Source organism: Protopterus annectens, chromosome 7.part0, assembly GCF_019279795.1.
Source record: "Protopterus annectens isolate FY-2018-M chromosome 7.part0, PAN1.0, whole genome shotgun sequence".
Taxonomy (NCBI): Eukaryota; Metazoa; Chordata; order Ceratodontiformes; family Protopteridae; genus Protopterus; species Protopterus annectens.
Genome location: NC_056739.1, coordinates 1,982,729,138 through 1,982,745,040, shown reverse-complemented (window position 1 = coordinate 1,982,745,040; position 15,903 = coordinate 1,982,729,138). Strand labels below are relative to the sequence as shown.

The following is a 15,903-nucleotide window of genomic DNA, read 5'->3' as shown; positions in this document are numbered from 1 at the left end:
GTTTTGACTGCAAATGCAATACCAGCATTTATTTATAAATGCTGGTAATGCCCTGAAGAGCAACTGGGATCAGCCTATTGTGTCCCGTAATACTTTGGGCTTGGAGCAGCCTCCCCCTTCGTCCCACCCTACCTATGCTACTGCTGTAAAAATATTTACTTCTGCTGGTTTTTGTATGTTATGAAAATATCACTAAAGTTCACTTTCTATATGAGTACACCTAAATTTTACACACAAACTTTTCTTGTGAATGAGTTGAATCATTTAACTGTCTTGGGGACAGAACAGCTCTTTGACAGACAGCTGTGAGATAGACAAATGTGTGAAAAGCATGTGCTCTATGGAAGATACTCTCCAAGAAGAGTTTATTAAATTAGATAAAGGGATGTTTGTGCCAGTGCTGTTTCATATTGTTTGCTTTACAGAGTTAGTATTTTCAGACCTTCACCTCATAGTCATGCCCTGGACTTACAGCATTTGACTAATGGCTGAAAAGGATTATAGGATCATAGCAGGTTACAAGGCTAATGACTCTAGAGCCTTTTTAAGCCTAGCTATTCATTCTCCAATTTTCCCAGTTATCAAGGCCCATTGGCTAGAATGGCTTTGGTATATACCTGTGCCTTAGACCATCTACAAACTGCCCCTGTCCATAGGGGCCACAGGTGACAAGCCATGGGTTGAATTTGCGATTTTCCATCCATTGGTTCAAACTGCATTTGGGTCATATGAAAAAGGATGTTAAGGGAATGGGATGCCATAATGGAATATATTTATTTTCCATTTCAGACAACATACACAGAATAAGTCTAGAAAAACAGAAGTTTTGCCCCTGCAACAATTTATTCTTTCATCCTAGCTACTTACTCTTAAAATAATCAGATAAATCATCTAAATATATATACTGTTGCTTAAATGACTGCTACCAATGACCAATAACAAAATTGCTCATAATATTTACAATCAGACAAGTAAAATATTGTTCCATAGATTGTAATACTGCTTCCTGTTTCTATATCAGTAACTTATTAGATGTAAGGCAAGGAAAGCAGAATTTTCCATATTCTTAAAATAAAATTAGTACTTTTGTTTGAAAATGGCTGGAAATGACTTCCAGTAGGTAGTACAATATGTGTAATAAAACATGAAAAAGAAATCGTAGGGACAGTAAAGAGCGTACAAAATAAAACAAATCTCTACAAAAATCTCAAAAAAAAGTCTGCTATTCAATAAACTGGTAGTAAGTGAATGGTATCTTTAAGTACAAGGAAAACTATTGAAAGGCACAGTAGTTCATACAGGATGGGATGCGGTGTGGTTGTAAAGTGCAGTGACTAAGCAGCAGTGTGAGGATGTGTTACTTTAGGAAGACCAGTGGGCACACTGAGCAGCTGGCCAAAGGAATAGCACAATCCAAGGCACAAAACAGTACCTGCGAGGAAAACAAGGAAGAAGGCTAATGGTTATCTGGGATCTACAATGGGTTAAAAAAATGACAGACTAATGGGCCAAGCAGTTACAATCTGTTCAAAATCTGTCTTTTACATCCCCTGAAGATAAGTATGTTCATTATCTCATAGGATCATAGGTTACTAGTCTAACGTCCCTAGAGCCCTTTTAAGCCTAACCATTCATGCTCCACTTTTCCTAATTATCAGTGCCCACAGACAATAACAGCTATGGTATGTGCCCATGCCCTAGGTCAGCTACAAACTGCCCCATCCTTAAGGACCACAGCCGACAAGCCAGGGGTGAATTTGCGATTTCCCATTCATTGGTTCAAACTATGCTTGAATAGGCTCATAGAAGAGCTCTGCTGCTGTTCCACAGAAGGGGTAATCTCTAAGCCACAGACCTGTCCCTCCAACATGTTTTATATATGTCACAGATCAGGTTTAGATCCTTAGATCTGGTAATTCTAGTGCTATTTGTTTTATGAATGTGTAGCAGATCCATCAGGGCTGGATTGGAGAATGCTTTTTAAGTTAGGCATTTCTAACTACATTTAGCCTTTTTGTAGTGCAATGAGTACCATGATTACACTCCAAAAACGGTTACATTATGTCCTGGTTCGACGTTATTGTAGTGCAAGACCTGACCTTAACAATGATCAGAGGAATGCTTAACAATTGCTAAGCACCCCGTAAGTGCTGTCAGCATCGAGTCTTGTACTAAAAGCAGACAGAACCATTCAGTAAAAAGCAGCAGCAGGACATAAAATGGCTTTGTTTCAACTCCCATTTCTGCCTGTTGTCTGTTACATTCCAGACACCATTTTATTTCAAATATCTTCTCTCACACAGGAAATATGTAAGAATGACAACCACTTTCCCACTGGTAGAAGACAATGCATTTTTTTCTTAATTTTAGTTTGGAGTTACTAGTAGTACATAAGGCAGACAAACCTCGATGCACTACAAAGAATTATGATTGGATCTCTGATCATAATGGATTATTATGTGTTCTGGACATGAATGCCAAGATTCTGCTCTCAAACTTTACTCTTGAGATGAAATTCTTGTCATCCATGTCTTAAACATATAACAAGCTGGGTATGATTGGAGACCCGATCATAATCCCCTGTGGTAAATATCTTAACTCCTCATACAAGTTTCTCATACAATGCTTAATGACCATATGTAGCAATACTCTTTAATATGCACAGGACTATATGCATTACAAACAGCACTTTCAAGCAATACACAGGAAACAGAGAATACATGCAGCATAGATGATTCAAACCATTCAGCAAATTTTCATGTAGTTTCTTAGTTCGGTTAAGAAATGTGTAGTCATAGACATAAAATAGTTGATAATCTTCCTACACATTGATCACAATAAGCCAGACTGAACATTCCTAACAATACACATATAACTACAGAGTAATCATTTTTAATGCACATTGCAAGACGTTTGCCACTCAGAAAAAAGCATTCCAAAGTTATGTGAAGTCTTTTAATAACCCAAGTCCTTATTAATGATGGAAAAATGATCAGCTGTTACTGGCTTCATATTAGCCCTTTGACAGGTAAATGAAGAACTTAACCCAAGGAAATAAGCCAAACAATATTATGGATTGTCCATTATTAAAATTGAAGTTTATGTGCCTCAGAAATGTCTGCTATCAAGTTAAATTACATTGGAAATCAGAGAACTGCTTCAAACTACCGTGTACAGAAAAACAAATCCTCAACATACAAAGGCAAAAAAAATGACTGGAAAACTACCTGCTTCTTCATTTCCACAAAATATATAGTTAGAAGAAAGTCCAGGAAGCAAATGGCTTTCTTGAATGGTGGGTATATTGGGTATAAAATAAATTAATGAATAGGACAAAATTCTGTGAATGGATCCAAAACGTCTTCTTCCTTTATAGGTTTACAGTCCATTTAATTAACATCTGCTCCTGCATTTTTCTGCTTCAACTACTACAGTTCATTGTCTTAATTTACATTTTCTTAAATGTCCTATATGCGATCTTGCCCCTAACCATAACAGTCACCTTTTATAGAAACATACTGACCACACCTCTCAACCTCTTAGGGTAAGAAATCTGGACAAAGTCACAATGAGGGGACAAAGGCTGAAAATAGGGACAGTTCTTTAATACTGTTCTTACAAGCTTAGCAAGTTGAAATGCTAACAGCTTTTGCAATTGCATGAATTTTCAGAAGGATATGAAGTCTGAAACCCATCTTTCTGCCATTATTTTCTGAATTTAGTCATCAGTGATTTCCTAGTGATTTGCCAGAAAACAACAATTGTATGAGAAACAGGCCAAAAATATGAGGCAAAAATCTGGACATTCTGCAAAAATCTGGACAGTTGACTACCATGCTGATTTCTGCTTCGGTTTTGATTTGCTCCATTGTTTTTCCACTGAGCATGTCTTGTGGTACTTTTCTCCCATTCTGCTACAATTATCCCATCTATCGTTGAATGATCATACAACAATCTGATTCACCTGCAGTGCATTTTATGAACCACCAGCATCCTGGCTGCTTGTTGGCTACTGATGTATAAATTTCAGGTCTCTTTTTCTCCATCTCCATTTGACAGCACCATATTTAAAATAACCAAAGAGAAGACGTGTCTCCCTGTTGATATGAAAGGAAAAAAAACACGGGGAAGACCATATAGTGAATATCACTCTTCTCCTTTAATCTTCTTTTTTGTAAGGGGCGAGTCTACTGCCCCCTGAAATTATAATACCAACTCCAACATCATCATACCTCTGAAAAAAGAGGAATATTCCAAGAAGTGGCAGTTTTGGACGTAATATATTTAAGTCTGGATTTTTTGTCATTAGGTCACCACTTTTTGACATGGCGATTTGAATCTCGATATTCTACATGGTTATCTCCTAACTCTATGAGACTAAAGCATGCTTCCTTTCTGGCAGAATGGGTGAACTAATGGGCGCATGAAAAGAAGTTATATTTGCAGGAGTTTTGACTTTCAGCTGCTGCTTTCCATTGTCAGGGAGCAAAGTAACAAGGAACAGAAACAAAGCAAGAAAATATTCTATAAGTGAAGGCTATCTGAGATGGTGGATGGGAAGGCAAATAAAACAAGACGGTATTCTACAAAGAAGATAGGCTGAATGTAGTAACATTATGCATCTGTTTAAAATACACTTCTATCCACTTTAAATTGCGTTTGCTTACCATGCGTACAGCCTTGTCCATGTCACAGTCACTGAAGATAATCAGAGGGGACTTGCCTCCCAGCTCCAAGGAAACTTTCTTGACATTACTTAAGGCACAGCTGGAATGCAAAACACAGAAGTCATGCAAGTGCTTTGATGAACTGTACCCCCATTTTCAAAAGAAAAAGCTAATAGCAAACCAGCTCATCTGACTAATCGGGACTGATTTTGTAAAAATACCGTGGTGAGCCAAAGGTGAAAAACTGTCACTGAGCTTTAACATGCAAGCTCCACAATTTTGCTTAACATAAGTAAATAAATGAAATACTCTGTCACTAGCTAATCTGATAAAAATAACAGTAGTTTTCTTTAAAACAGTAGTTAAACATAAATGCAACGCAGAAGCATATATTCTGAATGCAGATGAGTACTTCTCCATCAAATGGGTCTTTTCTTCCCCCACCTCGAAATGAGCAAGCTTTAAATAGTAAATGTCACTCAGGCTACCCTCTTACACCCTACCTAAAATTGCTGCATACATTCCTAAATCCATTTACCTTTATGAACTTAGAGACATAGCTAGAACCATAAGAACAGCTCTTATCCATCTACCTCTCTAAACATCATTTTTGGAATGCCAATTTCTGCATCTTGCATACATTAATCAATGTATGGGCCTCACTAAGTGTCTTTTCCAACTGTTTTATAAGTACAGATATTACTATTTTCTTATGCTACATATTCTTTTAAAAGTGTTCATTTTAAACAAATATTGGTCTCTTTTTTTCTTTGGGCAATCCCTCCATCCACAAACCCTGTTCCCATTTTTGCACATAGGGGCGGGGTGCCACTTCTACAGTGACAATAATCTAGAGCCATGACTTACACCACCAGGTGGCTATCCCTGATGGGGTTGTTCTTCCACACCACACACTCGCATGCAGACTCATACCTTTCGTCAATTTAGAGAGTCCATTTCACATGCTGCATGCCTTTGGAATTTGGGAGGAAACCAGTGCACCTAGAAGAAACCTAAACAAACACAGGGAGGACACGCAGACTCCACATAGAGGGCACCACAGCAGAGAATTGAACTGGGGAACCTTTTGCTATGAGGTGACAATGCTACTTGCTGCACCACAATATTTTAAGACAAAATGGTTTACTGTCGTGTGTTTTTGTTCTAAATGCACACAAAACAATCAGTGAGAAAAATACAGCTTTTTGACAACACTAGACAATAACAGTAGATGCCTGACTCTGTCCATCTCTTTCTGGGTTAATTAATCACAGAAAGGACATTCAGCCTGCTTCATACTCTTTAAAGCAATGTTGTGGTGCAGCGGTTAGTGTTGTCACCTCACAGCAAGAAATTTTCCGGTTCGATTCTCAGCTGGGGTACCCTCTGTGTGGAGTCTGCATGTCCTCCCTGTGTTTGCATGGGTTTCCTCCAGGTGTTCCAGTTTCCTTTCACATTCCAAAGACATGTGTCTGCAGCATTTTTCTCCAGGCCTCCATTGAAAACGGGACTCTGTCCCAATCGGACATTCCTGTTAAATAAATGATATGATCCCTTCTTGCAAGTCCTAGTGACTAACAGGATATATGTCATATGATTGTGGAGTAAAAGGCATGCAGACTACAGAAATAGCTTTTCTTCAGATTTTCATCATCAAGTCCTGATACCCAAACTCACAATATCCATTTCAGTACTAGTATTAGGACCCCTTCCTCCATTTCATAACAAAAATGTGCATACTTCTGGTCAATCTCTGCTAGTACCTCAACCACCACTAGTGCAAAGGGAGGACAACTCTCTAAGGTTAATATCATATCCATGCTTCACTGTACTGGGCTCTAGCAAGGGGCAACACCACTGTTTGTCTGCCATGACCAATAAAGCAGTAGCAGCTCATGCAACCATTTCCATTCACAGACTCCAACAAGCACTGGACCTTTTAGCTTTTAGGTTGATCAACTATAGCAAACACCTAACAATAAATAACAAGGTACCTGGATGTTCATACAGAAACCTAATGAACTGTATGGAGGGACAGATCCTTACCTCACTCTCCCAAGAAAGGCACATGTTAGTGAAAAGGGGGAAGCTCAAGAAACAAGGAGAGACTGGGATTTTGGATGCAGACCTGTAAGGAGAATAATAATCTACAGAAAAAGAAGTTCTGTACTTACCATAACGTTCCATGTGAGCTGTTCATCTTGCCTTCATTCTTTACTGATGGGTTCAGAGCCGATCCCTCGGCTCCGATACGGCCAATTGCAAAGCTCGAGGTCTTTAAATAGCTCAAAGCCAAGTCCCTATCCCTTGATGCACCTGGAATTACCTCAGATCTTGTTTGCTGCGTATAATAATACCATACGTCATTCTTTCACTCCCTAGAGAAAGGTATAGAAGGATTGAGTAACCAGGATGGATCCAGCATCTCGGTTATCTATCAGCCCAGGAGGGGGTAGGAGGGAGGGAAGTAAGAATGAAGGCGAGATGAACAACTCACATGGAACGTTATGGTAAGAACATAACTTCTTTATGTGAAGTTGTTCAATCTCGCCATTCATTCTTTACTGATGGGTAGTGTCCCAAGCACCATCAATCTCAGGTGGCTCACGGGAGTATATTTCTCAGGACCGTGGATAAAAATGAGGCCCTGTCCCTGGAGGCCTTGTCAACTTTGTAATGAGTGATAAACGTATGAGGTTTTGACCAAGTGGCTGCTGCACAAATATTATCAATGGGAAGCCTGGCAGAAAAAGCAGATGATGTAAAAACTGCTCTGGTCGAGTGAGCTTTAATCTTGTGTTGCAAAGGCATATTGGCAGCTGAATAGGCAAAGGTGATGCAATCAGATAACCATTTAGACAGAGTTGTTTTGGCCACTGGTTTACCCTTCCTGCAGTCCGAGAATGAAACAAAAAGTTGGTCTGATTTCCTGAAATCTTTTGTTCTATCCAAATAAAAGCTGAGCTTTCTGTGAACATCAAGCTTGTGCAGCATACACTCTAAATTGTTTGAATGGTTGGGGAAGAAGACTGGCAAATCAATAATCTGGTTGAGATTGGTTTCAGTGCAAACTTTGGGCAAAAAAGTGGGGTTTGTTCTAAGTGAGACTCTTGTCAGCATGGAATATCAAATACAGAGGCTTGATGGATAAAGCCTGAAGCTCTGACACTCTGCGGGCAGAAGTAATAGCTACCAGAAAGATGGTTTTCCACGATAAAAATTTGAGGTCACAAGATGAAGCTGGTTCAAATGGAGGAAGAATTATCTGGGAAAGCATAAAATTTAGATACCATGGAGAATATTGAGATTTCACAGGTGGTCTAATATGAAAGGTCCCTTTGAGAAAGGCTTTGGATAACTTGTGAGACATGATATTCAACCCTTCAAATCCAAGATGAAAATTAGAAATAGCAGCCAATTGAACACAAACTGTTGCTGCTGCGGATCCTTTGGTAAGGATTAATGTTATCTTTAGAGGCCCATATAAAAAAATTTCTCCATTTGCTAAGATATAGTTTCCTAGTAGAAGATTTATGAGAAGATAAAAGGAACTGTTTGTTTCATTGGAGAGGTTATGGAACCTGGCTATGATGGGAACTGGAGCAGCCAAGCTGTCAGCTTCCGGGACTGCAGAAAGGGATGAAGAACTGGGTCCAGAATCCAAGGATCCTCCAAAAGATGAAGTCGAAGGAAGGGGAACCAAATCTGATGAGGCCAATGAGGGGCTATTAGAATGATGGTCCTTCCCATGGTTTTTGCTTTCTGTAGAACCTTGGGTATCAACGGGATTGCAGGAAATGCATAGAGGAGACCCGGAGGCCAATCGTGTATGAGTGTGCCCCTTGGGGCTTCTCCTGGAGGGGGAATCGCGGCAAAGTAGCGTCTGCATTCCGTGTTCATGTGCCTGGCAAAAATGTCGCAGCAAGGCTGGCCCCACCTGCGGAATATCCCGTCCGCTATTTCTTTCTTGTGGGACCACTTGTGGGGCAACAAGATGGCCCTGCTGAGCTTGTCGGCTATCACGTTGGATTTCCCTGGGATGTGTGTTGCCAACAGAAAGCACTGGGTGGAAACAGCCCACTGCCACACTCTGAGGGCCTCTCATCAAAAAGGGTAAGACTTGGTTCCTTCTTGTTTGTTCAAATATCGGACCACTGACATGTCTGTCTGAATCGCAATCGTACCCAGAGGAAGAAAGCCCTGAAAGTACTGCAACGCCAGAAGTACTGCTCTCATCTCTAGGACATTGATATGCAGATGTGTCTCTTGATCGGTCCATGTGCCTTGGGCTGTCTTTCCCTGAAAATGCCCCCCAATCAGGGAAGCATCCGTGGTCACTGTGGCTGCTGGAGTGGGTAGCACAAATGGGTGTCCTATCGTGACATGAAGTGAGGTCAACCACCACTGAAGGTCCATTTTGTAGGAATTTGTGATCGTTATAGTGTGAGACATGGGAAGCTCTTTGTAAGACCACTGAGTGAACAACAGCCATTGTAGTATCCGCATGTGCATACGAGCTAATGGTATGGCTAGAATTGCTGCTTCCATCAAGCCTAGTACTTTCAGAACTTCTGATGCTGGTGCTCTGTCTTTTGATATCAGAAGGCTGAGATGCTGATGAAGAAGAAAGACTCTTTCTATTGGAAGCCTTAGTGTGGTGGTGGTGGTGCCCAACTCTGCCCTGATAAAAACAATATGCTGCGATGGCGACAAGGCAGATTTTTCTGAGTTGATTGTAATGTCCAAATGATTGCAGAGTGACAAGAGAGGACTCCCTGGCCTGAATGAGTTGATGCCTGGTGGTGGCGGTAAGGAGACAATCTTCTAGGTACAGAAACACCTGGAATCCTAGACGCCTCAGGTGAGCCGTGACCACTGCCATGCATTTGGTGAACACTCTGGGGGCTGTAGTGAGACCAAAGGGCAGGGCTCAAAACTGATAATGATTGGCTCCCAGCCAGAAACGCAGGAGATCCTGGATGGTCTGGCCATTTTTATGTGGTAGTACCCATCCTTGAGATCTATCGAGCACATCCAATTGTCTTTCCCTAAGAAGGGAAGTATAGACTGAAGTGATGACCATCAGAAACCTCTCTTTCTTTACGTATTGGTTCAGTCTGCTAAGGTCCAATATGGGTCTCCAGTCCCCCGTCTTCTTTGGAACCAAAAGGAATCTTGAGTAAGTTCCGGATCCTGTCTGGTCTGCTGGGACAGGTTGGATGACTCTTTTTCTTAGCAACGTTTGGACCTCTATTGTTGCCTGTTCCCTGTAACTGGGTAGAACATCTGGGATTTTTCTTATGATTGGAGGGTTTTTGGCAAATGGAATGAAGTATCATCTGGAAATTATACTTTGTACCCAGCTGTCTTTTGTTATTTTGAGCCAGGCGTCTGGACACAGCAGGACAGTCGGGGCCTCCTCTCAGGAACGCTGATAGGGTTTCTCAGAAAAGTGATCTCTGTCACTCTGGTGTTGCGGACCCCGTCTGCCGTGAGGGCAGCATCTTCCATTATTTTATTGCTCCCTCCTCTGCCCCTGGAGAGGGGTTCACCACATGTGTCTTGAAAGGCTCCTTGGGTTTTTCGGAACCACATTTTTCCTCCTCTTTGACCTTTAGGATAGGGTCAGGTAGGGGTGGAAAAATGGACCCCGACGGCAGACAGAGTCTTTCTGTCCTGTTCACACCTGGTTAAGGTTTCCTTCACTTTAGGCCCGAAAAGGGACGAGCCACCAAAGGGAGTGTTCATGAAGGATGACTTGAAGGGCTCTGCGAAGGAACACAAGCGCATCTAGGAATGTCTCCTAAGAGCAACTCCTGTACCCGCTGCCGTACGCGTTCCATCAGCTGCATAAGAGATAAGGCGCATGGATGACTTGACAATAGAACTGAGGGTAGCAAGCTGGGCGGCAACTTTGTCAGAAGCTTCTGCAGCTACTATACTCTGAAGAGTATCTCCTAGCTCCTTAAGGAGATCTCTTTGTAACCTAGCAAAATGGGTTAAATAGTTTAACGAACGAACAGCAAAGGTCGCTGAACTAAACATGTGCTTCCCATATCTATCCATAATCCTGGAGGGTCTGTTAAAAGAATGGATAGACAAGGAAGTCTAAGACATTTCCTTTTTGGTGGCTGCCACCGCCACCACCATAGCATCAACCGGAACACCTTCAGTTAAAATGTTTGTCAAGGGGGGAGAAATGAATTTATTAGGCCTCTTAGGGACAGGCTCCATTGTATCCAGAGACTCCCATGCCCTTCGTGAGACCAGCTGCATCAGCTCATCAAAGGGTGGAGACACCAAAGAGGTGGACGGCTGAGACGTGAAAGCCTTCAGGAGAACTGACTCATCCTCAGTAGGGCTTTTGGACTGCCAGTCACCCCTCTGCCTAAGGGTCTCAAGTATCTCAGCAAATGAGATCTCATCAGAGGGGGACCGTGGGGACCCTTCTGACTCATCAAAGTCAGTATCTGATGTTAGGGACTCCTATGGGAAGTCTAGATGATTCCTCTTACACAGTCTCTTCCTGAGAACCTCATCAGTGGGAGCTTCTGATAAGGTCTCGGAAGAGCAGGGGCCACCCAATGGGGCTTCCTGAGGCTCTGAGTCTGTATGCTTGGTCAGGATGTGCGAGGCAGAAGCAGATAGACGCACTTTTGGGGAGGAGGAAGGCAGAAGTAGGAGCCAAGCTCATCTGAGCCGAAACCCTGAGAGGCAAAGTTGGAACCGACAAGTTGGTCCGACTGTCCTCCCCGGACCCAACCAGAGAGTGTCGGCTCCTAGAGTCCTCGATCAGCACTGAGGACATCAGAGTGCACAGAGCCGAAGACACTAGAGCAGGTGTCGGCTCCGTGGGTTCCACTAACATCAGGTCTGCCTCCTCTGGCTCTGAAGGACCAGCATGGCTCGGAGGAGGAATAGTTTGAGTCGGTGCAAGGGTCTTCGGCTACGAAACCATTTGGGTTGAAGCCAATAACATTTTTGCTAAGGTCGGTGCCAATAACAGCTTCTCCACCACACGATCCATGTCCAGATCTGAAAGGCTGATACAGGATCGAGAGGAACGCACTGAAGGTGGTACCGACTGAAGTAGTGGACTCTTAGGTGCTTCGGACACCGGTTCCAAGACTGGGGACTGGCTCCGAAAGGAAAAGACTGTTGGCTCCGATGGCAGTGGAGCCGAAGTCGAAGACTTTTTCAATTTCTTCGAGTCTGAAGTCTTGGAAGACTTTGAGGACTTGCTGGAGCCATCTTGGTCACTCAAAGCTTCCTGAAACGACGGTTTCAACATGCCTCTATCAATCAATTTTCTCTTCCTTTCCTGTAACACCCTAGAGGAGAAGGAATGGCATATAGCACAGCTGCCTTGTAAATACAGAGCTCCTAGGTGGTATACACAGTTAACGTGGCTGTCTGTTACAGACATCTTTTGGCCACACTTTGGGCACTTTTTAAACCCAGACTTGGGTTGCTTGTCTTGGTCAGCCATTAGAGAAAAAATTACTGTCACACAATACAAATTTGGCAGTAATTAACTACGAGAAGCCTTACAAAATGAGGCTAAGACACACACATAGCAGAAATGCAAGGAAAAAAAAATATAGTAGTGGAAGCTAGGTTAAGAAGGGAGGTGATGATTAGTGATCAGCAGTATGGTTTCATGCCAGGAAAGAGCACTACAGATGCAATGTTTGCTCTGAGAGTGTTGATGGAGAAGTACAGAGAAGGTCAGAAGGAGTTGCATTGTGTCTTTGTGGATTTAGAGAAAGCATATGACAGGATGCCTAGAGAGGAGTTGTGGTATTGTATGAGGAAGTCGGGAATGTCAGAGATGCATGGAAGAGTGGTACAGGATATGTACAAGGCTAATGTGACACTGGTGAGGTCTGCTGTGGGAGTGACGGATGTGTTTAAGGTGGAGGTGGGATTACATCAAAGATCAGATCTGAGCCCTTTCTTATTTGCAATGGTGATGGACAGGTTGACAGATGAGATCAGACAGGAGTCCCCGTGGAGTATGATGTTTGCAGATGACATTGTGATCTGTAGTGAGAGTAGGGAACAGGTGGAGGAGACCCTGGAGAGGTGGAGATATGCTCTAGAGAGAAGAGGAATGAAGGTCAGCAGAGCTAAGACAGACTATATGTGTGTGAATGTGAGGGAGGATAGAGGAATGGAGAGAATGCAGGGAGTAGAGGTGGCGAAGGTGGATGAGTTTAAGTACTTGGGATCAACAGTTCAGAATAATGGTGAGTGTGGAAGAGAGGTGGAGAAGAGAGCACAGGCAGCATGGAGTGGGTGGAGAAGAGTGTCAGGAGTGATTTGTGACAGAAGAGTACCAGTAAGAGTGAAAGGGAAGGTCTACAAGAGGGTAGTGAGACCAGCTATGTTATATGGGTTGTAGACAGTGGGACTGAAAAAAGGCAGGAGTCAGAGCTTGACGTGGCAGAGTTGAAGATGTTAAGATTTGCAATGGGTGTGACGAGGATGGACAGGATTAGGAATAAGTATATTAGAGGGTCAGCCCAGGTTGGAAGGTTTGGAGGCAAAGCCAGAGAGACAAGATTACGTTGGTTTGGACATGTGCTGAGGAGGGATGCAGAATATATTGGGAAAAAGATGCTAAGGATGAAGCTGCCAGGTAACAGGAAAAGAGGGAGGCCTAAGATAAGGTTTATGGATGTGGTGAGAGCGGACATGCAGGTGGTTGGTGCGACAGAGCAAGATGCAGAGGACAGGAAGAAATGGAAACAGTTGATCTGCTATGGCGACCCCTAATGGTAGCAGCCGAAAGAAGAAGAAGTTGTGTCTTTCGGCTTTTCCCGGTTAGGGGTCGCCACAGCAGAACTCCGGTCCGCTAATGATTGGCAGTAGATTTTTACGTGCAGAGTTGCCAGCCCTGACGCACAGCCATCAACAAAGGTACGCCCATTCACGCATGTCTCCACGCAGAAGACGCTCTAGCTGAGAATCGAACTGGACAGCGTCTTACTGTGAGGCGACAACGCTACCGCAGCACCACCACCGCAGTGCAAATATATATATATATATATATATATATATATATATATATATATATATATATATATAAAATGAGACAGTAAAAGCCTTTACTGTCACCACAACTGTCTAACACACAATATATGCAGACTATGCAAAAAAGAAAGACAGCTGCTAAGATAACACACAGTCTAAATATGCTATGAAGTATCCAAATCAGACAACTTACTGTTAATACAAGAAAAAACTGTAACAGTAAGTATAACTTTAAGCCTTTCCTAAAACAACTGAAGGCTAAGCACACTAAAGAGAAAAAACTCTACACACAAAATTTTTATATCAAAAAATGTGACAAAGGTCACTGACTAAGCACATTCTAATAACTATGAAAAACTTTTAAACCAGACCTAAAACGAGAGGCCACTATAAGACTTTATAACATACTAAGGGAAAGGGACTAAAAGCAGAAATACACACAATAAAGCTATAAGAGCTTTGAAAAACTAAGTACAACAACTATCCAAATATTAGAATAAAGAATTAGAAAAAACAATTTACTGTCCCGAGCTAATTCAGAACCTCCGATCTATTGCAGCGGCAAACTAGATCTGGGGTAATTCCAGGTGCATCATGGGATACGGGCTTGGCCCCGAGCTATTTGAAGACCTCAAGCTTTGCAATTGGCCATATCGTAGCAGAGGGATCAGCTCCGAACCCATCAGTAAAGAATGAACGTCGAGATTGAACAACTTCACATTATTATATTCATAAAGTAGCAGAAAGTATTCTAAGAACTAAGCCAACATTGGAATGGAGAAAGGAGATTCTGATGATAGGGATGACGGCAATTAGGGATACAGACAATAGCCAAGAGGGGGCTGGAATTTATTGGAAAAAAACTGGCAAAGGACCAGAAAGGTAACAGAATGGGAAGACACCAATAATTTATTTGACTTGCAGGTTAAAGATTCCTGCTTCTTTGCTTGTACCTCCCATTCTTATTGCCAGAGTATTAATTTGCCTGCTTCTCAAAGCAGAAATCCAGGCAGTCACGTCCCACAATATTTAGGAACCCCTTAAAAAAAACTAGATAAAAAATGAACCCTAACCAATGCAGCATTCTCCCGTCACTCAACTAGCCAAATCCCTTGCACACAGTTTCAATCTTGACTGCTAGTACAGCCTCCTTCAGTTTAAGCATTCTCTTATTATCCCCATCCCAAAGAAGTCATCTGTCTCTACAGTTAAGGAGTTTACACCAATATATTTCCTTTGTCCCATCACAAAAGTATTTACAGTCAAATACTTAAGCACATGAATAAATATGGAATTCTTACAGATAGCCAGCATGGTTTCAGAACTGGTCATAACTAACTCACTGCAAATCTACACTATTATTGTCTATGTTGAGAAGGTGGCCTACAGGATCTAATTCTGATAGACTTTGCACATGCTTTCTGAGAGTGTGGACAATATGATAGTGGAAATGCTTGGTTTTTGACTTAATGCTGTATCACTGTTCAACAGTAATTTGCCCCACAGATCCTTTATCTCCATGATGGATGATAAACTAAGTAGGGCATCTTTATTTCAGGAGTGCTACAAGGGTCACTTTTGGACATATATTCTGTTTGTAAATGGTATCACAAACAACATACATCCCTCAGTGATCAGTCCATATGCCACTGACATTATCCTCCATACTGTAGGTCCTTCCACAGCCCCCCTCAAAAGATTAAGGGAATGACTTCTCTCTACTGTGCGACTGGTTTTCAAATAACTACCATTTAACACAGAGAAACCAGCCACTATGATATTCTGTACAGATCAAATATTAGTAAAACGTAAGTCTTTGATCTCAGTTACTCCAGATAAGCTCAGGTAACACAATATATATACCTATAGCTGACCCTATATCCCAGCCTGCCCTTTAAAACCCACACTGACATGACAATAGACAATGTGGATAGGCAATTAAAAGCCTCTTACTCAACAGCCTGCCACTATGTTAAACGTTTTGCTCAGTATGCCTTGCAATAAAAATATTGCTTATCATAGGAAGTTACTAGGCTATTGGCCCTGAGGCCCTTACAAGCCTAGCCAAGAATGTAGCCCATGTTACAACAAGTCAGAACCTGATGCCACTGTCCATTAGGGACACTGGAATATACTCTCCCTGTTATTACCATGGTAAACAGCATCTATGGTTTCACTCATCTCTACTCTAGAAGTGACC

At 42.1% G+C, this 15,903-nt stretch overlaps 1 protein-coding gene across 1 annotated transcript in view; it reads right to left on the bottom strand.

Moving 5' to 3' along the window:
• Positions 1-15,903, bottom strand: part of LOC122807285 (cytosolic 10-formyltetrahydrofolate dehydrogenase) — a 586,928-nt gene that overhangs the window by 142,159 nt on the left and 428,866 nt on the right. The window contains exon 18 of the mRNA XM_044078406.1: positions 4,668-4,767. Within this exon, the coding sequence (XP_043934341.1) occupies positions 4,668-4,767 (100 nt within the window). The remainder of the gene's footprint in view (positions 1-4,667; positions 4,768-15,903) is intronic.